General features: G+C 36.0%; 1 protein-coding gene across 7 annotated transcripts in view; it reads right to left on the bottom strand.

Moving 5' to 3' along the window:
- Nucleotides 1–26,721, bottom strand: part of PMS1 (PMS1 homolog 1, mismatch repair system component) — an 88,766-nt gene that overhangs the window by 18,150 nt on the left and 43,895 nt on the right. For 5 of the 7 annotated variants that reach the window (XM_045868354.2, XM_045868352.2, XM_045868356.2 and 2 more), the window contains 4 exons: nt 12,664–12,780; nt 3,466–3,588; nt 2,759–2,902; nt 1,704–2,590 (listed from right to left, as the gene is read on the bottom strand). In XM_045868354.2, the coding sequence (XP_045724310.1) occupies nt 1,704–2,590; nt 2,759–2,902; nt 3,466–3,588; nt 12,664–12,780 (1,271 nt within the window). The remainder of the gene's footprint in view (nt 1–1,703; nt 2,591–2,758; nt 2,903–3,465; nt 3,589–12,663; nt 12,781–26,721) is intronic. The other 2 variants (XM_064586815.1, XM_064586817.1) reach the window with 1 other exon arrangement.

The raw sequence follows: 26,721 nt of genomic DNA, 5'->3' as shown, positions 1-26,721 counted from the left end.
TAAAACTAAAGACAATCACAAGGTGTGAACCTTATTTGCATCCTGATTCAAATAAACAAACTTTAAAAAAACTGGTATTTATTAAGTAATTAGAAATTCAAAGACTGAATATCTGATGATATTAAGGAAATCTTGTTTTAAAAATTATAATGATTTTAAGAGCTTAGCACCGTGCCAGCACTAAACATGCACTTTGTAAGTGTTAGTTTCTGTGCTTGTAAGTTGTTATTATTATGAATAAATCATAAGTAATAAAAAAATTATAATGATTATATTACAGCTATATTTTAAAAAGGAGCATTTTTAATTTTTACAGATACATAATAAAATATTTATGAAATAAAGGATATTATCCTAGGATATGCTTCAGAATAATAATAGTAAAAGGGGAAGTGAAGTGCATGGAGGTATGGATAAAATGAGACTGACCATTAGATGACGGTTCGTGAAACAGGGTTATGGGCTCACAGTACTGTTTTGTCTACTTCTGTGTATGCCTGAAAATAGAAAAAACACAACCGTCCCCACCAAAAAAAAGAAAAAAAAGGTAAAGAGAGAAGCTAATTTATGGAGGTTTGCCTGTCAGTGTTTATAGTGGCACATGATGTGATGAGCACTGGGTGTTATATGCAACTAATGAATCACTGAATGTTACACCAAAACTAATGATGTACTATATGGTGGCTAAATGAATTTAAATTTTAAAAAAAGGAAAGTTGCATTCTACACACACACAAAAAATAGTGGTCATTATTATTTTAAATTGATAGTGTCTTTATAAGATAATAAGCGAATGAAAAAGTAAAAAAAAAAAAAAAAAAAAATCGGTCAAGTGTCCATATTTGTCACCAAATAAAAACTCTGAGTGGTAAGTTATGTTTAAATTTTCTTCAAGATGTTTAACATAATATTGAGATACCCTACATAATAATATATGATTGGAAGTATAATTCCACTCTTTTGTTTTCTGGTGGGCTAGATCACTCAAGACAGTACTTTGTATTTGTAATAAGTGCCCTAAGTCAACTATAAACACTCATCATATTGCCTTATAATATTTATTTAGTTCATCTAATCTAAAAATGGCAATAAGTACTTATATTCATCAAAGATAGATCAAACCACCTATTGACCTACCAAAACACCCCGCCACAGTTTATAAGTTGCCAACAAATAAAAGATTTTAGAAGGAAGCCTTCAGTTTGTACTGAATAGGGACAGTACTGACTCCACTAAATTGAATCTGTAAAAATATTGTAATTTTCATATTGTGTTACATATTTTGGAGACCAATTTAAAAAAGGGAATAGTCAAGATCTTTTTTAAAACCACCACTGTTATAATTGTTCTAATGCATAAGCTTAAAAAAGAGAAAGTCCTGTCATAGATTCTTTAACATAAAAGAAAAAGGAAATAGAAGAAAATATAGTTTTAAATTAAAAAGAATGGAAAGCCTTTAACTTCAAATTTTAATAATAAAGTAGTTAAGACTTGTACCAAAAACAAAACAAAACAAAAAATAAAACAAAAAACTTCTCTAAATTTAAAAAAGTGATGCCAAAAAAGGTACTCTAGCCAAACCAAAAGGCATTTTCCATTCTACTTTTCCATAAATAAGAAGTTTAAATTTTTTTTTAACCCAGTGAGTCATATAGAATGGAAATATCTCAGCATCAGGTCACATGCAAGCTCTGGAAACTTACTTCAGTTTTTCCTCTTCACTCAATGTCTTCCACAGTTCTTCAATTTGTACTGTTGTATCCTCCAAATTGGTCTTAGGATTTTCTGTGAGAAACTGAGCACGATGATCTTGAACAAAAAGGGCGCTTGCTGACATGGGTTTCTTGATTACCCGATTGCTAATTAAATCATACGCTGTAAGCTGTCCAGATTTGTTATCTACTACATTTGATTTTTTGTTACAGGAACCTTCACTGAGATTCTTTTGTTCAGGGCTTGGATAAGCATTATTATTGAGTTTACATACTGAACTTTCTTGAGGCACTAAAATTTTCACAGGTTCAATGTTTTCTCCCATTGAATTTTTAAGTGTATTTCCCTTGCTCCAGTCATCTGCACAGATTTCCAAAGACTTCTCAGGAACTGCTGCTTCCTCATTTTTCTTACTCTCATCTCTACTGTTTTTATTGCCATTTTCTGATTGGGTCTGCTTAACAGAACTTACAAAACAAGTTTCACTACATTCCTTCTGGGCATCCTCACATGATAAATTATTCACTGGGATCTGTTGAAATGTATTTCTAGTGTTTTTATCAACGTTAGAATTTTCACTATTAAAATTATCATAATGGTCATCAACATGTACCTGATGATTTAAACAATAATTAGTGTTTTTCCCAGATTTATCATTATGCACATCATTTTGGAAAGGAATGGCTGAAGAATCAACATTTGGATAATTATTTCCAGATGATTCCATCTTATTAAAAAGCACATCTGTTTCTGTTGTATTACTAACAACCATGTCAGCTGAGGAAACATCTGTTTTATTATTTTCGTAAGAATCTGTACTAGGTAGTGATCCATAACAAGTCGTCATCAGATTTTCAAGAGCAATTAAAACAGATTCCTAAAAATATAAATTAACAAATGTTAGGGAAAATTATGAAAATAATAAATAGGCAAGATTTAAAATAATATTTAAAAATATGTATAAACAAGCAACTCTCCCATGTGAAAATGGTTAGGACTGCATAAGTTTGTAAAAAAACATAAAAAAAATTATGCAAAAATTTACCTTATTCTGTAATAACACTTGACTTTTATCTGGTGTTAAATTTATGTCCACATCAGCTGTAGGAACATCAATTTTCAGAAAGAAAATGGGATACAAGCGAGTAGATTCCTTTAGGCACTTCAGATTGTAATAATGTCGGATTAGCTAGAAATATATGTAATAAAGAAAAGATAAAAATACCATGTAAAGATAGTACTGCCATCCTTAAATATAGCCAAAAAAGTATAGTCAGCTGAGAAACTGAGTGGATGTAATTATTTATGAGGAAAAGCAGTATCTAAATGGTAAATACTCATTTGGAGGCCTTGAACTTACATGAAGCACAAGCATTCATTAAGAAGTACAACTACCCAGTGCAACTGGCTTCACAGTTAAAAGATCATAGTGTCATGGATGTTTTCAAAGTCCAGGGTTCAAATCCAAACTCTGCTGCTTCCTGGCTATAATGGGCTTCTTAGTCACTAACTTCTTAGTTACTAACATTTCAGTTTCTTCACTATAAATAAGGATAATAATTCATCACAGAATTGTTGTGAAGTCCTATGTAAGACATCTAGTACAATGCTTAATAAATATTACAGTATCTGTTTATCTCCTTCTTATTTTAAAGCAAATCCTTGGAAGTAGTCCTTATAACAAGCTGACAAATGACAGAGCTAGTTTTTATTTCTGATCCAAGTAATACTTTTTTTTCTAAAATAGATTACCTTTAATATGTCTTTTTGATGTATTGGTCGACTGTTTATAAAGATAAAACTCCTTTCTGGGGTTGAAAGACTTGTTAAAGAGTGGTCTGCATCATGCTTTGGAAGAAATCCACTTAGATAAATCTGCAATTATAATAAATAGTTACAGAATTAGTAAACACTGTCAACAATGAATGTGAGACCAAGGGTCTGGCTATATACAGTACAAAAGGTATAAAAAAATAAAATGGATTTTCATTTTATGGTCTCAAGAGTCCTATACTTGCTGATAACCATGTCTTGAACATTAACCTTAAATAAAACACAGAAGCATATTACACTGGTGTTCTTGGCCTGAAACTCTCTCTTCCTACAACTTTTTTTTTTTTTTAAAGATTTTATTTATTTTTTTAATTGACAGAGAGAGAGAGACAGTGAGAGAGGGAACACAAGCAGGGGGAGTGGGAGAGGGAGAAGCAGGCCTCCCGCCGTGCAGGGAGCCCGATGCAGGGCTCGATCCCAGAACCCTGGGATCATGACCCGAGCCGAGGGCAGTCGCTTAACCAACTGAGCCACCCAGGCACCCCTCTTCCTACAACTCTTAAGGAAAAATTGGCATTCATAAAAGCTTCATGAATGGGCATATGTCTTACTGTCATAGGACATACAGCATAAATACTGCTGCTTGTTCAACCCTATCTTCTTTCTTCTTAAAATTTCTTTTACCATTTAAAAATTCTTCATATTGTGACTTTCTTTTAGATATTTATCCTTTTCTTTTTAGCCATCTTTTCCTGTAAAGAAGTGGCTGTTTCTATCTTGTGGAGTCAATCTGATGGAGCTTTCATTTCTCATTTAAAAATCCTTTTACTCTTTGACACCAATTACAGTACTTTATTTCCATTTTTCTTTAGAGAACTTTTCTACAATCAAACCAGTTATTTTTATGCTCTTTCTCTATTTTGTAAATGTATGAAAAGGAGGGAGAAAATGATGAAGGATCCTAGAAAAAAATACCAGAGAGGAGAGAGAGATTGAGGAGATAGAAGCCAAAAAAAAAAAAAAAAAAAAAAAAGGCTCCTATTTTTTACCTCTAAAGATAATACAGAGATTTGTAAAGAATACAGGACAGAGTCAGATTGACATGATTAAATCCCAGCTCCACTACTAGCTGTGTGATCTTGGTCAAATTATTTAAAATATAAGCCTGTACTCTATCTGAAACAACTAGAAACAGATGTATTTATATTAACCTGTTAAGAAACACTAATAGTAAAATTTCAGGTCTTAGGTCTCAGGTCTTCAGCTCTTAGGTCTAGAAAAGTGAGAGTGTCAGTGGAGATGCTATTTTTAGGTAAGCAGAAACCATGAGGCTCTTTACCAACACAGTGGGTAGGCTGCCATCTATGTCTATGGCTATCCCTACCCTACCCTTGGAAATAAATGTTTAAGGAGATGCATTACCAATTTTAGAACACTAAGTGCATTATTGTCACAGTGCCAAACTGTGCCAATTTAAAAAATAAATTAATAAAGCTGGATAATCCATTACAAAATGCTACTTAATTAACTGTAAAACTTCACAGCATTTATAAATGGTTGTATAATTTACCAGGTAACATGAAACCCTTTTTAAAGCACTGCTGAGCATCAGGAAGCACCTGTTTAGTCTCTGAAAGACTTACTGGGTTTGTGGACTTAAAACAAAACTGCCCCAAATAGGTAGGAATGAAAAATAAAATGAGGAAAAATTGGTAATATTGCTGGTGTTTTCCTTTTACACCACCTTAGTTGTCCACTGAATAATTTCCAAATACTGAGTTAAAAATGCCTTAGGATAACCTTAAGAACAAAGTACATTTAAGTTACATGGAAAAGTAAAATAAAAAAGCAAAGTCTTATAAAATGCTCTAAAAATAAAAATCAGGGTAGTCTATGGAAAAAGAACGTCTGTTAGAGACCGAATCAGTGCAAACAAAAAAAAAAAGGGAAAGAAAGAGACTAAATCAGTGCAACCAAATAAAAAATTTGACCATACAAGATTCTGTAAGTATTCCTCAACCTAGAAAGCAAAACAAAAATGAAAGGCAAAAATATAAACAAATTCTTCTCCCTGATTGCTCTGCAACTATGGACCTCTCCCTCCTTCTCTTCATCTCCAACCCCCTATAATCTGGTTTCTACTACCTCCAATAACCGACTCCAATGGACACTCAGTCCTTCTCTTATTTGATTCTCTGCAGACCCTTGAGAGTCCAAGATGGTGGAGAAGTAGGAGACCTAAATTTCGTCTGGTCCCAGGAATCCAGCTAGATAGCTATCAAACCATTCTGAACACCTACGAACTCAACTGGAGGACAAAGAAAAGAATAGCAGCAACTCTATGAACAGAAAAACGACCACTTTCTGCAAGGCAGGACGTGCAGAGAAGTGAATCTGCGGTGATACATGGGAAGATTCTCTGCAGACCCTGACACCGATGACAACTCTCTCATTTGGGAAGCATCACCCTGTTTCAGCCTTCTCTTTTGGTCTTTCTGCTTCCTTCCTGATACTTTCTCTTTAGTCTGGTTTGCTGATTTCTCTCCCTTTGCTTACCACCTATAAATGATGATGGTTCCCATGAGTTCCATCATCAAAGCCTTTTTTCTTCGTCTCTACTCTCTGAGTAATTTCATTCACATCTTATACACATACATCAGTGATACTAAGATACAAATATATAGCCTTCATTTTTTTCACCCCCAAATGCTTACTATTTTTAACTAGCTATCACAAAAATCTTCTCAATCTCATCACATTCAAAACTTGATAAAGTATTTCACCCCACCGCTGCCCTGCTATACAACTGGCTCCTCCTGTATTCCTTTAGCATAATAATGAGCCCTGCCAGCGACCCAATCTGTCAAACGCATCTCCTCTCCTCTCGGATTCTGCTCAGGTAACCCTGACTGGTCTCCTAACAGTAGTTTCCTCTTTCAGTAAACCTCAAGAACACCAGGGAGGGGCACCTGGGTGGCTCAGTCGTTAAGCGGCTGCCTTCGGCTCAGGTCATGATCCAAGGGTCCTGGGATCTAGCCCTGCATTGGGCTCTCTGCTCGGCGGGAAGCCTGCTTCTCCCTCTCCCCCTCCCTCTGCTTGTGTTCCCTCTCTCGCTGTGTCTCTGTCAAATAAATAAAATCTTAAAAAAAAAAAAAGAACACCAGGGAGTTACGTTTCTAAAGTAATAATTTAAGTACTTCTGCTCAGGACAGTGGGACAAGTTCATGCAGAAACTCCCTTCTCCCTGATTCCAACTGCAAATACATTAACAGTGATAGATAAAAATCAATTTTTACAAAAATCTCAAAAGACTGAATCATTTAAAAGTAAGACAACATAAAGATGTTAAGGATGCAAAACATAAGGGAGAGTGATGGCTGAAATCAAAAGCCCTATGTGTTCCTGTATTACAAACCAGCGGTGTCAGAAAAAAATGTTTTTGTAACTATGTGTGGTGATGGATGTAACTAGACTTATTGTGGTGATCATTTTGCAATATATATATATAACAAGTCATTTTGTTGTACGCCTGAAACTAATATAATGTTATATATCAACTGTATCTCAATTAAAAGAAGAAACCATCTGTGTCAGTTGGAAATTATATTCTGATGTGGAAATAGGGACAGAAAACACATACAAGGCAAGAGATTAAAATCAGTCTTTCCATGTGAAATGGGCTGCTGAGACAGCCCTCTTCCTCCCCCTCAAAAATGCTTAAAAATATTGTGACCACTGTTTATGGAGCTGCTTGCAAGGGTCACAGGAAGGAACATGGATAACTCCAAAATCAAAAATAAAGCTAAGCCAAGTCAGCTAGGAAAAGGGGTCTATAAAATCCTGGCAGGACGAAAGGCATGAACTACTAATATTAGCACCTGGTTTTGAACTGGGGCCAGGAGGGGGTTGGTATCTGCCAAACCACGAGGAGGAAGAAGGTGGAGTGGGTAAAAACAAAATAACAAAAACAATAAACCTGCACGCACGATGACTGTGCAAATTAAAATTTCAAAGCATATAAAATAGCAGAGAATAAGAGAATATTCTCCCAGGAAAGTAGAAATGATAAAGCAATATGAAAAGAACTTTGAAAATAGTACACGTACCATGCTTTCAAAAAAGAAAAGTTACATCCATTATTAAAAAAACCAGATGATAAAAAATTCAAGACTCATAAGCTATAAACAAGTTTAGAAGAGAATAGGAAAATGAATAAATTCTGAATCCTGGAAATGTACAGTTTTGGGAATAAAAATCAGGCAGCATTGAAGAATTTACCCAGAACCTGGCATGGAAAAATGCAGAGATAAAAATATCAAGAGAAGATAGATGTCAAAAAACAAAACAAAACAAAAAACAAACATGAAACAAAATAAAATTTGAGGAGTTCCCTTAAGCTAACAAAGGCACATTGGGAAATTCCTAATAAATGCCATCACAGCAGTGATTCAGCTGGGATCACCATCCATAATTAAGAGATTCTCCAACATGAAGTGGCTGTAGTTAAAGAAAGGGACCCTCAACATTATGGGAAAAGATATATAAAGATTCTCTGTATCCAAGGTTCCCAATGATGAATGCATCTGCCATCCCAGTACAGTGAAGGGGTCTTGGTGGCCAAGTTTCACAGCCTGAATAGAGAGAGTGAGGTGAGATCGGGCAACTATTAGCAGTTGGCAAACAACTTAAGATTGCTTTTGGCCAGGAATGAGAAGGGGTCAAAGAAACTCTGATATAGGACAACCCTCCTTACAAGCCCAGAAAGCATGGAGTGGTGATGGGGAGCTCCTGGCAACATTAAGTACAACACCCATTTAGATACACAGTACATAAACAGAAGAGGGATTTGGTTTTATGATCACTCTCACTAGAGACACACTCAAAAGTTTATCATTCTGACAACCCATGGAACTGGAACTATTCAGCAACACATGGTTTCCAAATTCCTAAATTACTCTGTGCAAGGATAACCACATTAAGGTATAGCAAAATCTATGATAGATTACCAGCAGCCCTCACACAATTCTATTTCAAGAGAAAATTTAAAAATCAGTGGGCAAAAAAGAAGAAGAAGAAGAAGGTAGCAAGAGGGGAAGAATGAAGCGGGGGAAATCGGAGGGGTAGACGAACCATGAGAGATGATGGACTCTGAAAAACAAACTGAGGGTTCTAGAGGGGAGGGGGGGTAGGGAGGATGGGTTAGCCTGGTAATGGGTATTGAGGAGGGCACATTCTGCATGGAGCACTGGGTGTTATGCACAAACAATGAATCATGGAACACATCTAAAACTAATGATCTAATGTATGGGGATTAACATAAGAATAAAAAAAAAGAAAAAAAATCAGTGGGCAAACATAGATCTGGCAACACATCTCAATACAGATCACAGAAAAAAATTCCCATTGGGAAAAGGATTTAACAGGATAATTCCAGTCACACATAAAATTGTAATTGACCAAGGTCTAAATCGGTGTTTTTCATACTTGAATGGGCACCTGGGGGCCTTGTTAAAATACAGATCCTGATTCCCTATGTCTGGGATGAGGCCTGAGACCCTTCATTTCTAACAAGCATACAGGTAATGCCAATGCTGCTGGTCTTCAAACCAAACTATGACAGCTAGAATACCTAGAGCACAATACAATACCGAGATATCAGTCTGGATCTCCTGTCATAAGTTTCCTGGGTTACCAGTGTAGGTACCACAAGGGACCTGGGAGAATTTACTGTCCCAAGACAGTACCTTATTATCCCAAGTCAGTCACCATAACCAGTCTAAGGTGGCACCAGGGTATATTGAAACTACTGAACAATTACTAAGGGAACTCTGAAAAACAGGACCTATGTCACTCTAGTGCCACTATACGGCACTACAGGTGGCCCCTAAGGCTGGCCTGAATTGTTCCTCAGGCAGAGAGAACATCAACTGAGCACAAGCTCCCATCCAAGACTAATAAAATGATAATAATTAAGAACTTAATACTGTAAGCAGAATAGAAGAACTAGTAGCAGAAAAGAGATTTCAACAAATTATTTAAAAAAAAAGAAGAGAAGAACAGGGGCCCCTGGGTGACTCAGATGGTTAAGCGTCTGCTTAGGTCATGATCCCAGGGTCCTGGGATCGAGCCCCACATTGGGCTCCTGGCTCAGCCGGGAGCCTGCTTCTCCCTCTTCCTCTCCCCCTATTCATGCTCTCTCTATCTCTATCTCTGTGTCTCAAATGAATAAATAAAAATCTTTAAGAAAAAAAAAAAAAGAGAGAGAGAAGAGGAGAGAAACCAACTGTCCAGCAGAACAGAGAGCCTTCAGGCTTAAAATGTGCAGACAAGCAAAAACTACAGACTCTTCTATTAAGAAACTGAATAAGGGGGGCGCCTGGGTGGCTCACTCGTTAAGCATCTGCCTTCAGCTCAGGTCATGATCCCAGGGTCCTGGGATCGAGTCCCACATCGGGCTCTCTGCTCGGCAGGAAGCCTGCTTCTCCCTCTCCCACTCCCCCTGCTTGTGTTCCTGCTCTCGCTATCTCTCTCTCTGTCACATAAATAAATAAAATCTTAAAAAAAAAAAAAAAAAACTGAATAAGGATAATCTGTCATGAACCAATTACAATTATCTAATTTTGTGCGAGGAAGAAGAAAAGAAAAGAAGAAGGGAAGGAACGGGGTTGGGGGGGGGAGGAAAGAGATGAAATGAATTTCCTGAGAACTAGAGCAGTGAGTATGGGTGCAGTGTGCTAAACCCCCACCCCATGATGGCACCTGTGATTCCCCCAGACTGTGGGAACAGGACCAGGATTTTGATTAATTAATACTCAAGTGAAGCCTGACACTCAGTAAGTCCAGGCACAAACACTGAGTTCCCAATTAGACTTCTATTCACAGAAAAAGATGGCATGGAGGAAAAAGACCTGAAAAGCAAAACAAAACTGACCTCCTAAAAAAGAGATAATTTAAGGAACAAATAATTTAAAAATAGAAATAAAACTTAGTATCTCTAGAGAGATTCAAGATTTTGTATCCACAAGACAACAATATGAAGTTGTAAAAAAGCAGTAAAATTTGAAAACTCTCTTGGAGGAGTGCCTGAGTAGCTCAGTCAGTTGGTTGAGAGTCTGACTCTTGATTTTTGGTCGGGCCATGATCTAAGGGTCATGGGATCAAGCCCCACATCAGCCTCCGTGCTGGGCATAGAGCCTGCTTGGGATTCTTTCTCTCTCTCTCCCTCCGCCCTCCCCACCACCCTTGTTCTCTCTCTCTAAAAAAATAAAATTAAGCTCTTGGAAATTAAACATAAAACGTTCAAAAAAATCCGGAAGGGATAAAAGAGAGTCAGCCCTCTCTAAAAACGTAGAGAAAAAGGAAAAGATACAAAACTTGAGAAAAACAGTAAGAGAGAAATAACATAAGGTCCTAAACCAACAATAATGAGTTTCATTGAAAGAGGAAAATGATCAAAGTTATGACAGATGGAAGTACATAACCCAGAGCTGAAAAAGAAACGAATTTTCAGATTCAAAAGGTCTCACAAGTGCTCAGCATAATAAGCAAATGAGTAATAAAAGACACACATCTAGAGACATTCTTGAAAAACTGAAGAATAGAGACCAAGGAAAGATCCTAAGAACATTCAGAAAGAAAAATATTTATCAGCTAGAAAGAAAGAGCTAGAATGAATTCATCTTCCCATCAGCAACAATGGGCAGCCAAAGGTACTCAATGTCTTCAAAGTTCTGAAAAATTATTTTCAATCTAGAATTGTAGATCTACCAGACTAGAGAGAAAGTCAACAAGTGAAAGCGCAAAACAAAGTCATTCTCGTACATAAAAGTCTACCTCTCATGTCCCCTTTCTGTGGCAGTTAACTAAAGATGTACATGAAAAAAATGAGAATTAATACTAAGAAAGAGGAAGGCATGGGATATGTGAAATAATGGAAACAACTAGTATTCCTATGAAAAAAATTCCAGGATGGGAGCTGTGTAGAACGCCTGACAGGCAATCAGTCCAAATAAGAAATTAGGTTCTAAATCTAATGCTTTAAAAAAAATGGAATAGAATAAATTACCAGCTATAGCTAGAATAAGTAAAAGAGCTGGATTTAATTGCTGACATGATGAAGAAAATTTCTTCACTTGAAAAAAGGAAAAAAAAAAAAAACACCAAAACCCAAACCTTGGAAAACCCAGAAAAAAGCAAAAACTATGTAAGTCCATATATAAGCAAATTTTGAGCCGGTGATAGGAGAACAAGAAAGGAGATTCCATTTAATTGGGACAATAGAAATATTCTCATTTGTTATACAAATGACACATAACATGGATTTTTAGGAAATGTAATCCTAGCACAATACTTGGCTTTGCATTGAAAATTATTTTTAGTCACACAGTATACTCCAGATAAGTTTTCAACTTTTAGAGTCAATTTTCAAACAAAAGATGGAGACTTAAAAATGGTTGCAAAAGACGACAAGTTATTAAGCTCGATAACATAAAAGTAGAGCTGACATGATTGAGAGAGGGAAGAGCAAGTAAAAGAGTGGGAGTGTTCATAATTCATAACCTCATCTAGCATTATAGGAACTCAAGAAGCACTGAAGCTGAGAGATCAAGAAAAGGAAGCTGGAGTACATATTTAGAATGGTAAAGGGAAAACAAAGGTAAGAAAGCTCAACTCTTCTTTATCTTTTTAACATTTTTTAAAAAAGATTTATTTATTTGAGAGAGAGCGAGTGAGACTGGGTGGAGGAGCAGAGGGAGAGGGAGAGAATCTCTAGACTCCCTGCTAAGTGCAGAGCCCAAGGTGGGGCTCAATCTCACAACCCTGAGATCATGAGCTGAGCTGAAATAAAGAGCAGGATGCTTAACCGACTGAGCCACCCAGGTGCCCCAACTCTTCTTCTTTCATAGAGAAAAGTAAATAGATAAGATCCTTTATTGAAAATCATTATAAAAAATAATGAAACCACAATGTTTAAAATTAAAAACAAATAGAAAAAACAGGAAGTAGGGCTGGGGAGAGAGGGTTAATATAATCTGTAAATGTATTTTCTTTTTTTACCCTACACATATAATTAAAATGTTACAAGAAAAAATTCTCGCCACCCCAAACCCCAAGAGAAAAGTACTTTGACAGTTTCACTGGTAAGCCAGAATTAATTAAGAACATTTTGTTGTATACCTGAGACTCTTCAGAGTGATACTGAAAGGATTCCATATTGCCCATAACGCCAGTCCCCAGAACAGACATGAGAGCCATCTTATGATCAGATACTCTAGTTTTCTGCCAAATAACTGCCTAGGAACAAAAAGACACAGACAACTTTTAACACAATTTAGATTTACTAAACTCAAATACTTACCCCATTTATTTCTGTATTTAGCATTCATCCCCAGCTTATAATTTCAGTATCATTTAGAAGAGATGCATGGGCCGTAAAGTCAGAACTCTGGTTCTGAATTTTATCAACTGTATATGTTATGGTATAAAATCTATTTAACTTACCCTAACCTCAGTTTTCTCCTCTCTACAAGATGACTAAGAATATTTATCTCTCAGAGTTGATGAAAGATGAAAATATACAATGTAGGCAAACACACAGGACAGTGTCTAATCCTAAACTTTATATATACCTCAGAGTATATTTAAATTAAATTGTTACTCCCAGTAAGGTATTACTATTTTATTGAGGATGGACAACTAAAGGCTATAAGATTTCTATAAATAGTCAAACTGGTGTAAAAATTTGGGATAATGCATGCTCTTTAAAATTATCTTTGCAATTACCGTGTATGTACAGACCACTTAAAAAAGCTAACTGAACCTCATAGACATAAAAAAGCTGAATGATGTGCTTGGATTTTTTTCACCGGAAATATGCAGTAGGGTAGTTTAAGAGAATCATGGTCCAGAAAGACTGGACCAAAGTTTGTGAAGTGCACCATCAGGTATGATATATTGCAATTTGTTCAGTTAACAAGGTCCAATTATAGTGAATCTCTTAAGAAACACAGACATAATTTGTTCATTAACAAATATTCACCTGGCACCTCCTAAATCCTGAGAAAAATCTGTAAAGGACATAGGAGAAAACATCAACATTCAAGGGACTTGAAAGAGGAAGAAGAGGCTGAAAAGAAGCAGTGGACACAGAGGCAGGTAAAGCTACAGGATAGTATGGTACACAGAACAGGAAAATTTTTTAAGAGGAAAGTAGTCATACAAGACCAATGTCAAGAGACCAAGGTAGGAACAGAGATAATGCCACAGGATTTAGCAATCAGAAGAGTGTGAGCAGTTCTAGGGAAGGAGAGTAAACAAAACCAAATTTCAATTACTGAATAGTGATTATACAGAGAACATAAAAAAAAAGAACATAGATAGCATTTCAGAAAGTTTCACTGTAAAGTAAAAGCAGATCGAGCAATAACTAGAGGCAGGTGTGGATCAAGGGTGGGTCTTAATATGACACACTTGAACTGGAAGCAGTGAAGAAAGATAAGTAGGTTTGTAGATTCAATGACTAAAGGTTAAGGAAGTTCCTTTCTATTTTTCCCCTGTAATGTACAAAAGTTGTATTTGTTGTGAGTGAAAAGACAGTGATTTAAATATCTGATTGTAGAGAAGGTGAGAGAGAGAGAGAGACTCTAACTAGACCAGACTAGACCAAAGGATTCTGGCCAAATGAGCTCCTAAATACAACCAGGAACCTCTACAGGCAGTTTGAAGTACTAAGAGTACTATATATAATAAAATGAAAAGTGAAGTAAATGGATTCATGTTGTCCTCTAAATGGCATGTTGGGGGAGAGCAGTGAAGGGAAGTGCCCTTCTGGACATGGTAATTAGCACTGACTCTGCATGTTGATGTGTATCCTTTGTAAACCACTCTGTTTTTAGAATCTTAAAGACAAACCTGCTTAGGAAAACAGAGGTACTATAACAACTACTCAATTAAGACAAATTACCTGAAATTTAGTGTAACAGAAAAACCTTTTACCTATTCCTAGGGTTTTATTAATACTAATCAAATAGGAGTTATGATTTATGAAGAACTTACCTGGCACTACTATTTTAGAAACCACTGTTAATTTTCACAACTTTTTCACATAGGTATTATTATCTCATTATACAGAGGAGGAAACTGAAGCTCAGACTGACTGATTTACCCAAAGAAACTTAGATAGTAGGTCATGGAACCATGATTTATATCCCATCTTTTTGGCTCCAAACTTACTATTTTTACTCTGCTAACATCTAGTCAAAGACAGTAATAAGTTAGAGCCAACACCAGACCCTAACTGAGAATTCTCAAAGACAAACGCATGTTCATGTATGATTACCCTCCACGGCCATGTGATACACTCTACTCTCTAATCAACTTGAGGGTATTAATGCATTCTCAAACCAAAATTATTTTTAATCTATTCATTTAAAATAAATAAATAATTGGGTTCCCCAAATCAAAGAAGCCACACCAGAATAATAGAAGTCCAAAAAGATTGGGAGCTACTATCCTAGCATCCTAAAATCAGAGTATTTTTGAGTTCAGTTGTCAGTACCAACCTTAATCTTATTATACAGATCCTTATACCTAAGGGTTTCTAAATTTCCATTAATTTTCATTCATTTATATTCATATAAATACAGTTGTGCAGTAATTAGGACCAAAGTGCACAGCAAAATGACACAATTAGAAAAACAATTCAGGTATTGTTCCATCCTAAATTTCACCTTTCCACTATTATCTATTGCTTTGAAAATGATCTGAATTAGAAAAAATAAAGTACATGAAGAAATCAAAGTATAAAAATAAATTGTAAACAATTAAAAAGCTGACGTATATGTTCAATGTGTATATTTCCTCTCTTTTTTAAAGTTTATTTATTTGAGAGAGAGAGACACCACAGAGAATGAGCAGGAGGAAAGGCAGAGGGAGGGAGAATCCCAAGCAGACTCCACACTGAACATGGAGCCCAACGTGGGCCTCCATCTCATGACCCTGAGGATCGTGACCTGAGCCAAAACCAAGAGTTGAATGCTTAATCGACACACCACCCAGGTGCTCCTCAATGTTATATTTCTAAACAAAAAATTGTACCTTGGTAACTACATTTATTCTTAAAGGACAATACATTAGACTGTTTAAAATTGGAACTGCTCCAGGAAATATGGGATCAGAGTCACAAATATATTTTTAATCTTTAATTTTATCACATATAATATATAAATACTTGGGCTAAATTAAAATTTTTGGAGGAACTCATTTTGAATTTTTTTAAAGCTCTATTTATTTTTAGAGAGAGAGAAAGAGAGCATGGGGGGGTGAGGCAAGGAGAGAGACTCTTAAGTAGACTCTGTGCTGAGGCTGGGGCCAGACACAGCACTCAATCCCACCACCCTGAGATTACAACCCGAGCAGAAACCAAGAGTTGGAGGCTTAACTGACTGCACCACTCAGGTGTCCCACTCTTTTGAACTTATTCAGCAAATATTTATTGAGCATCTACTTCATACCACATTCCATGCTAAAAGCTGGGAAATCAAAGATAAAAGGATAAGGAACTGGCTCTTAGGAGCTAAAAATATAAAAGGAAAACAAGATACGAAAATAATTATAATGCATTATAAAAACTGCTATTATAAAACATAGTAGAGGCATTGTAGTAGAAACCTAAGTCTACTTCACAGAGCGACTGCATGTGCAGTGAGACCTGAAAGGAGGCTGCCACCCATGACTCATGGGACAGGCACTGCTGGCAGATAGAAGGGCACATGCAAAGGCATGGAAGCATAGAGAATATGGGTTGCTGGAGATGAAGCTGGACAGAAAGGAGCAAGATCATGAATGACCAATCATATCACACAAAGAAGTTTACAGTTTATCTTATTTGCAATGCAGTTACTAGAGAAAGAAATCTAACTGGGAAAATGCTTGATCAGATATGGATGTTAGAAAGAGATCTGTGGACTTTAAGGACATTATGCTAAGTGAGAGAATCAGATAGAGAAAGACAAATACTGTATGATATTCATATGTGGAATCTAAAACCAAACTCGTAGAAACCAGAGAATAAAATGATAGTTATTAGGGAATAGGAGGTGGGAAGATAGGACAGATGTTGTTTAAAGGTACAAATTTGCAACAAGTAGTAAATAAGTCCTAGAGATCTAATGCACAATATAGCAACTAATTAACAATAGTATTGTATAATAATCATCAAACTTGCAGAGACTAGAACCTAATTATCCCAATCACTAAAAAGAAATGATAATTATGTAATATGATAGAGATGCTAATTATTGCTACAATGGCAATCACATTACAATATATAAATGTATCAAATTAACATGTTATATATCTTAAATTTACATAATGTTGTATGTCAACTATATTTCTATAAAAAAGATCTTTTATAAGAATGATTTAGTGAGGGCGCCTGGGTGGCTCAGTTGGTTAAGCGACTGCCTTCGGCTCAGGTCGTGATCCTGGAGTCCCTGGATCAAGTCCCGCATCGGGCTCCCTGCTCGGCGGGGAGCCTGCTTCTCCCTCTGACCCTCCCCCCTCTCATGTGCTCTCTTTCTCATTCTGTCTCAAATAAATAAATAAAATCTTAAAAAAAAAAAAAAAGAATGATTTAGTGAGAACTGAAACTAAAGCAATATGGATTTTTATTTTTTTAAGATTTTTTTTTTTTTTTTTTTCACGAGAGAAAGAATGAGAGACAGAGAGCATGAGAGGGAGGAGGGTCAGAGGGAGAAGCAGACTCCCTGCTTCTGAGCAGGGAGCCTGATGTGGGACTCAATCCCGGGACTCCAGGATCATGACCTGAGCCGAAGGCAGTCGCTTAACCAACTGAGCCACCGAGGCGCCCAGAAAGCAATATGGATTTTTAAAAATGTGATTAAATTAATCCAGCTCAAAGATTCTCACTTTTACTGAGGACATGCAAAATGGATGAAGGTCACATTCACAAAATATTTCAATATTTTCAAGAGGCACTGAGGATTGTGTAGTTTTCCTGGCACACTAGCTAAAATGCTACCACTTTTTGACTTCCAAGTCACTTCCACTGACTTGGAATGCAAGTCAATGAAAGTGACAATTACAGGATTATTCCTCTAATTATTTTAAGGTAAAACATTTGCATACTTTGGTATTTACTAATATTAATACTGTGGCTGAGGGGTGCCTGGGTGGCACAGTCGGTTAAATGTCTGACTCTTGGTTTCGGCTCAGGTCATGATCTCAGGGTCATGAGACTGAGTGCTAGGTTGGGCTCTGTGCTCAGCATGGAGGCTGCTTAACACTCTCCCCCCCTCTGCCCCTCCCCCCATCAAATAAATAAATAAATCTAAAAAAAAATACTGTGGCTGAGATTCACTGGACTAGGTAATAGAACCAAGCATATTGCTAAGAGGGAAAAGAGCACAGTGATAAACTAAAGGATATAAAATAGACTTGATGTGACTTGGTGATGGCATATGGAGAGGAAGAAAAGAACAATCGGGAATGTGACTGAGTCCCTGGTATCAAGAACAGTGTCAGGTACCCAATAGGGCCCAATAAACAATTTGTTGAAGGAGTGAACATTTGTAGAATACATTTTTCTAGAGAAAAGTAACCCCAGTGGAGTTGAAAACTACCTCTTTATTTTTAAAAATTAAGACTGCTGATTATCACACCACTATACGGGTTAGAAATTATAGTCTTTGTCTACTCATTTACTTTAGGAAATCCAAAGTAGCCTTTGTTTTTCTTTCGTTTTTTAAATATTAGTCTTATTGAGATATGATTCATAAACCATACAATTCACCCATTTTAAGTAAACAAGTCAATGGTTTTTAGTATATTCACAGGGTTATGCAACCATCACAACTAATTATAGAACAATTTTATCATTTCAAAGAAACACCCTGTACCCATTAGCAGTCACTCTCCATTCCCTGCCACCTTCACCCAAGGTAATCACTAATTTACTTTCTGTCTTTATAAATTTGCCTACTTTAGGTTTTTCATATAAATGGAATTATATAATACATAGTCTTTTATGAGTGGCTTCTTTTACCTAATGGAACATTTTCAAGGCTTATCCATGTTGTATCAGTACCTCTTCCTTTTTTAAAATGGCTAAGTAATATTCCATTGTATGGATATACTTTTGAATTATCCTTTCATTAGATGATGTATATTTGGGTTATTTCCACTTTTTGGCTATTATGAATGATGCTGCTATGAACATTCATGTACAAGTTTTTATGTGAAATATGTTTCCATTTCTCTTGCTTAATATTCCTAGAAGTGAAATTGCTGGGTAATATGGTAACTCTTTCTTTACTGAGGAACTGCCAGACTGTAATCTTTGCATTTCCTATGTGTGTGTTTGTATGTATGTATGTATGTATGTATGTGTGTGTGTGTTTGTGTATGAGTGTAAAAAGACAAAGAAGTGCTGGCTTCTGTTATTACAGCTGTTATTTTAAGCCAGCTAGTAGCTGGTGTTTTAAGGAACGATATTCAAAATAACAGAAAGTAGGTAAGGTTCTGAATAATCTGCTGTATTGGGAATGAAGTGCCCTTGTTTCGTACTTACCATACCACAAGTTACTTTGAACAAGGAACAGCTGAGTAACAACAATTTATTCATGAAAAGTTTCTCTCTCTAAAGCTATGCTACATCTCTGATACAAACATGTAAATATATTTAAAGTAAGTAGTCAAGAAAACTAATGTTTTAAAATTCCAAAATTTCCTGCACTGATAACAGATATAAAGCTTGGGTTAGTTCTAATGTAAACCTCATATTATCTTAGTTTACATTAGAGCGTTGCCTCAGGTGATGCCTAAAGATATAAATCTTAGCTGCTGATTAATGCAAAGATGTTATTTCACTAACCTGCTGAGTAGCTAGCTAGTGCACAGAACTGTAAAAAGATCACTTGAAGAAATGGGTTCTAAAAATGCTGTCAAACATGAGAATCATTAAATGAGGAATTTCATTTTTAAGTAAATACTGGTAATAGTTCTAGAACATTATTTTACAGTAGGCAATTACTGCATCAGATCAAGGGGGTAATTTAGGAGGGTTTTCTAAATTAGTTACAGTTGGGACAGCAATAAATGATTACAGAGATCTGCCAACAAGTTAAATCTTCACTATTGCTCAGGCAACTAAAATTCATTTTCAAAACAGCACCCATTATCAAAATAATGGATTAAAAAATTTTAAAATGTGGTAATTAAAAATTAAAGATCTTTATTTTTTAAAAAACATAATTTTTAAATACTGTATTTACTACAGCAAATAGTTGTTCATTTGCTTTTTCTACCATTTCATCAATTCTATATTATTTTCTAAAACAGAGATTTTCTTTTCACTTCCTGAAGTTCTGCATATATTTTACCCTAAGGCAGAACTCTTAACGTGCTAAAAATACATGCACATACCCCCATATGTTTTCTAGCTAGGTCACACAAAGTTGGAGCATCTGGATGTGCCAAGTAAGAATTGACTCTAGTCAGTATGATGACAGTGCAAAAACACCTCAATAAAAAATATATTATTACATGCACACCAAGTAATTGATTGACAATAGCCAAATATATCTTGCCACTCTCCCTACTTCATTGACATATACTATATGAAGGAAATGATCAGATGAGAATGCATTCAGTATTAAATTAGTAAATCTCAATTGTAGAAGGCAATTTGTGATAGCAGGAAAGAGGAGGTTGCACACAGATGATACAGAATTAACTAAAAAGTGCAGTGCTACTAAGACTGCCTGAACAAAGGTGACTCCTTCTAGAAGATGTAATAAAAATATATATATATTGGCCTAGAATGCAATCAAACCGTTCATACAAATTATATGCACAAATATACTAATAAGTTCACATCGTAATTTCTTTTAAAAAAACTTTAACTACTTCCATTATAATATCATTATATGATTTGATTCTTGCTAAGCAGACTCAGACTTTTAAAAAGGATTCTATCTTGGTAAAAGTTATTCAGCACAATTCTGAATTTAATATCTCTTATCCCTACTTTTACTCAGCTTAAATATCTCTTATTTTATATTCATTTTTTGAAATAGAGTATACATAATTACTTTTCCTGAAGATTGCAAAGAAATTAGTAATAGTAACTTCACCTATGGGAGAGGAAACTTACAGGGACTAGGTAGGTAAGAGACAAAAATGAGAGTAATTTTTTTCACTCTACCTTTTCATACTTTTTGGTTTTTGACCCCTATAAAGATATGATTTATATAAAAATTTAAAAACATAAAGTTAATTTTTACATAACTTTCAAAGGGAGATTGTAGATACTCTTTGTGGTCTTTAAAACAAGAAAGATTATTTCCAAGATTGGATTAACCTTGTCTTATCAGAAATGTTTTTCTTGTCTAGACCCTCTTCTCCATGCTCTGTGCAACTGCCTTGATTACTGAACCAGCTACTTGTATTACACAACCACTAAACATAATTTGGCCCACCCTCCAACTGCAATGAAAATTATCTTATTTTGTTAGTCTCCTAATTAAATGTTCGTTCACAACCTCCTTAGGGGCTTCCTTGGTTAATCTGAAACTGGCCCCTGTAGGTAGAAGGCAGAAGAGACCAAAGAAAAGAGGCCAACCACTCCAGATTGGTAGGTGGTGGTTTTAATAAGCAAGGGAACTTATGAGGCTTATGAGGTCTTGGGTGGCTGCAAGATAAGTAGATCTCTGCACCCACCCTCCTGAATTTTAAATGTCTATATAAGGCCTTAACTGGGTTGTCTCGCACAATGTCCAGATGGGCTCAACAACACTTTACTCTCTCAGGGCTATGTCCTTGGAACAGCTCCCACTGTGGGAATGGTAGACAGAGCAGGCACAGGGGCAGAGGCGGAGGAATGGGAGGGGTGCTCTAAGGAGCTACAAATTGCCCAGGGTCCAGCTCAAGGGTCAACGGGTGGTCACATCCTCTTAATTACCTCCTCCAACATGAAACTACTTATTTTAGGGGCACCTGGGTGGCTCAGTCATTAAGCGTCTGCCTTCAGCTCAGGTCATGATCCCAGGGTCCTGGGATCGAGCCCCGCATCGGGCTCCCTGCTCCGCGGGAAGCCTGCTTCTCCCTCTCCCACTCCCCCTGCTTGTGTTCCCTCTCTCGCTGTGTCTCTCTCTGTCAAATAAATAAATAAAATCTTTAAAAAAAAAAAAACTACTTATTTTATTTCCTTTGGCCACACGGCAAGAAGTCTACACTCCCATATAAGGTATACAAGGTCCTTTAGAATCTAGACCCAAGCACCTTTCCAGCCTCATTTTCTATTTTCCTACACCAGCTTTCCCTGACCTCTGAGGACTCTTTGGCTTTGCATGTGCTTTTGAATGCCTCTGCTCAACGTCCTTCTCAAAAACCAGTCCTAAGGCTACCTCCTCTGAAAATACCTTTTGAACCCGAGAAGCATTTAATAACTGCCTCCAGATTACTGTCTCAATACTATTTACAGAAAACCCTTCAGATCAGCCTTTCTGATAAGCTCTTTCATCTTGGAACTCCGAGGCAACCATTACTTTCACCCATATTTAACTTTACAGAAAAGGTTAAGTGCAAATCAAGCTGCTATTGCTTTATAACAACATCTCATTTCAGCTTTTCCTCTTTATTCTCACTGAATAGAACACCTTACCTATTAATTTTTTCATGAGATTTTTATTTTCCAAACTTGCTCATACTTCTAAATGAAGCTACCTCAACTATCTCTTCTGAAATACAAATCCATCCCCCACATGGTTCTCTAGTTGTTCTCTTTCAGATCAAGACCAGTAATGGATAGAAAATCCAGACAGAAGATTAATAAGGAAATAGAGGACTTGAACAATACTACAGACCAAACAGACCTAACAGACATATACAGAACGATCCACCCAACAGCAGCAGAATACATATTCTTCTCAAACTCACACAGATCTTTCTCCAGGATAGACCAAGTGTTAAGACAAAACAAGTCTTAACAAATTTAAGCAGACTGAAACATACCAAGGAATTTTTTCTGACCACAATGGAATGAATCTAGAAATCAACAGGAAGTGGAAAATTCACAGTATGTAGAAATTAAATAACACACTCTTGGAACAACCACTGAATCAAAGAAACAAAAAGAATATTAGAAAATACCTTGAGATAAATGAAAACACAACATACCAAAACTTATGCGCTGTAGTACAAAAAGTACAGTTTATCCATAGCAATAATGCCTACATTAAAAAAGAAAGATGTCAAGCAAACAACCTAACTATACACCTCAAGAAGCTAGAAAAACAACAAACTAAGGTTAAAGTTAGTAGAAGGAAGGAAATAAAGTTTAGAGCAGAGCAGAAATAAATGAAACAGAAAATAGAAAAAGAGCAGGAAAAAAACAAAACTAAGACTTGGTTTTTTTGAAAAGAAACAAAATTGACAAACCTTTAGCTAGAATAAGAAAAAAAAAAGACCCAAATAAAATTAAAAATGAAGTGATATTACAACTAATGCCACAGAAATAAAAAGAATCATGTGAGACTATATGAACAATTATATGCCAACAAACAGGATAACCGAGAGGGCTCAATTCCTAGAAATATACAACCTACCAAAACTCAATCATGAAGAAAGAAAAAGTCTGAACAGAATTACAACTAGTATAGAGACTAAATCAAAAATCAAAAACCTTTCAACAAAGAAAGCCTAGGACCAGATGGCTCACTGAGGAATTCTACCAAACATTTATTTAAGAATTAACACCAATCCTTCACAAACTCTTCCAAAAAACTGAAAGAAGAAAGACTTCAAAACTCATTTTATGAGGCCAGCATTACCCTGATACCAAAGCCAGACAAGAACACTGTGAGGAAAGAATACAGGCCAAATCCCTGATGCATATAGATACAAAAATCCTCAACAGAACACTAGAAACTGAATCCAACAACATATTAAACAGATCATACACCAACGGGATTTATCTCTAGGGTGAAGGAATGGCTCAACATACGCATTTCAATTAATGTGATACACTATATTAACAAAATAAAGGATAAAAGTCACATGATTGTCTTAATGGGTGCAGAAAAAGCATTTGACAAAACTTAATACCCTTTCATGATTAAAAACTCAATAAAATATGAATAGAAGGAAAATAACTCAACACGATAAAAAGCCATCTTTTTGGCTTTTATCCCATTGCAACCATCAAAACAAAACAAAACTGAAAAGCTTTTTTTAAAGAAAAAAGATCAAGAACAAGACATGGATGCCTATTCTTGCCACTTCTATTCATCATAAAATTGAAAGTCCTAGCTAAAGCAATTAGGCAAGAGAAAGAAATAAAAGGCATCCAAATCAGAAAGGAAGAAGTAAAATTGTCCCTGTTTGTAGATGACATGATCATCTATATAGAAAACCCTGAAGACTCCATCAAAAAACAGTTAGAAATTCAGTAAAGTTGCAGGATACAAAATCAAGATACAAAAATCAGCTATGTTTCTATACACTAACAATGAGCTATCTGAAAAAAAAATTAGAAAAACAATCCCATTTACAATAGCACCAAAAAAGAATAAAATACTTAGCAATAAATTTAAAGAGGTGAAAGACTTGTACACTAAAAACTACAAAAAACTGATGAAAGAAATCAAAGATGACAAATGAGAAGGCATCCTGTGTTCATAGATCAGAAGATTTAATATTGTTAAGATGTCCATATTAGCCAAAGCGATCTACAAATTCAATGCAATTCCTACCAAACATCCTAATGACATTCTTTGCAGAAATAGAAAAACACAATTCTAAAACTCATGGAAGGAGTTTTAGACCACAAATAGCCAAATCAATCCAGAGATAAAGAACAAAACTGGAGGCATCATACTTCCTAGTTTCAAAATACATTACAAAGTTACAGTAAGCAAAAACAGTATGGTACTGGCAAAAAGATAGATATAAAGGCCAATGGAAAAGAACAGAGAGCCCAGAAATAAATCCATGCATATATGGTCAACTGATGTCTGACAAGGGTGTCAAGAATACACAATGGGGAAAGAAGAGTCTCTGCAACCAACGTGCTGGGAAAATGATATAAATATAAAAGAATGAAATTGGACCCTTATCTTACATCATACACAGAAATCAACTTAAAATGGATTAAAGACTTAAATACAAGACCTAAAATTGTAAAACTCCTAAAAGAGAAAAGCTTCATGACACTGATCTTGGCAATGATTTCTTTGATATTACACCAAAAGCAAAAGCAATAAAAGAAAAAGAGACAAAGGGACTACATCAAACTAAAATGCTTCCGCACAGCTAAGGAAGCTATCAACAGAATGAAAAGCCAACCCATAGGATGGCAGAAAACATGTGCAAAGCATATACCTGATGGTTAATTCCAAAGTATATAACGCTTTCCTAAAACTATTAAAAACACTAGTAATACAGGGGCGCCTGGGTGGCTCAGATGGTTAAGCGTCTGCCTTCGGCTCAGGTCGTGATCCCGGGGTCCTGGGATCGAGCCCCACATCGGGCTCCTGGCTCGGCTGGGAGTCTGCTTCTCCCTCTCCCTCTGCCTCTCCCACTGCTCATGCTCTCTCTCTCTCTCTCTGTATCTCTGTGTCTCAAATGAATAAATAAAAAAAAAAAATCTTTAAAAAAACAAAACAAAACAAAAACACTAGTAACACAAATAAAAAATGGGCTAAGAACTTGAAAGACATTTCTCCAAAGAAGAAAATATAAATGGCTAACAGATATGTGAAAAAATGTTCAATTTTACTAATCATCAGGTTAAACGCATATCAAAACCACACTAAAAATCACCTCACACCTGTCAGGATGGCTATTAGCAAAAAAAGACAAGATAAATATTGGGGAAAATGTGGAGAAATTGGAGCCCTTGTATAGTATTTATGGGAATGCAAATACTATGAAAATAGTATGGAGGTACCTCAAAATATTAAAAATAGAGCTACCATATGATCTAGCAATCCAGCCTCATGCCAGAATATTTATTCAAAGGAACTGAAAGCAGGCTCTGAAAGAGATATTAATATTAGCACTCCCATGTTCATTGCAGCACTATTACAATAGCCAAGATGTGTGAACAACTTAAATGTCCACTGATGGATCAATTGTTAAAGAAATTGTAGTATATACATTTGACAGAATATGATTCAGCCTTAAAAAATAAATTCTACGATATAGGACAACATGGATGACTCTTAAGGACATTATGCCAAGTAAAATAAGCCAGTCACGGAAAGACAAATATTACATGATTCCATTTATAGGAGGTATTTAAAATAATTAAATTCATAGAATCAAAAACTGGAATGGTAGTTATCCAGGGGATGGGGGAGGGGGAAATAGGGAGTTACTAATGAATGGGCATTAAATTTCAGTTAAGCACAATGAAGAAGTTCGAGAGATCTGTTGTATAACATTGTACCTCTAGTCAACAATACTGCACGGTACACTCAAAATTTTAAGAAGGTAGCTCTCATGTTAAGTGTTCTCAACAAAATGTAGAAAGAAAGGAAAGAAAAGAAAGGAAAGGAAAGGAAAGGAAAGGAAAGGAAAGGAAAGGAAAGGAAAGGAAAGGAAGGAAGGAAGGAAGGAAGAAAGAAAGAAAGAAAGAAAAAGAAAGAAAGAAAGAAAGAAAGAAAGAAAGAAAGAAAGAAAGAGAAAGAGCAAATCCACAGATTCTGAGCTTCCAACACTCCCATCAGCTGGCTCCCTGGTACTTTCCTGATGGCATCTCTCTTCCCATGCATCCTATATTATTCAGATAAGCGTCCCAATAATAACATCATTTTTCAAATTTTGTGCCTGCTTTTAAAAAACAAGCACTAAGTTTTAAGGCTAACAAGTAATATCCAGCCTAGAAATGATTAGCTTTTCTTTCTTTCTTAACTGACTAGTTAACAAAACCTCTACTGATGAGGAAACGATAATTTCACTTTAAAACTTCACTTTTTGTTTGATTGTATTAGCTTTTTAGAGTGAAATCAAAATTATGTCAGAATAATACACATGAAGGTAACTGCATTTTATTAAAAGTGAAAGTCACCAGGGGGCGCCTGGGTGGCTCAGTCGTTAAGCGTCTGCCTTTGGCTCAGGTCATGATCCCAGGGTCCTCGGATCGAGCCCTACATCGGGCTCCCTGCTCCGCGGGAAGCCTGTTTCTCCCTCTCCCATTCCCCCTGCTTGTGTTCC

The sequence above is a fragment of the Mirounga angustirostris genome, unplaced genomic scaffold, assembly GCF_029215605.1.
Source record: "Mirounga angustirostris isolate CCGP_5_RB_7025 unplaced genomic scaffold, mMirAng1.0.hap1 SCAF_3, whole genome shotgun sequence".
In the NCBI taxonomy this organism is placed as follows: Eukaryota; Metazoa; Chordata; class Mammalia; order Carnivora; family Phocidae; genus Mirounga; species Mirounga angustirostris.
The sequence above is the reverse complement of the archived record's forward strand: the minus strand, read 5'-3'. Positions and strand labels throughout refer to the sequence as shown.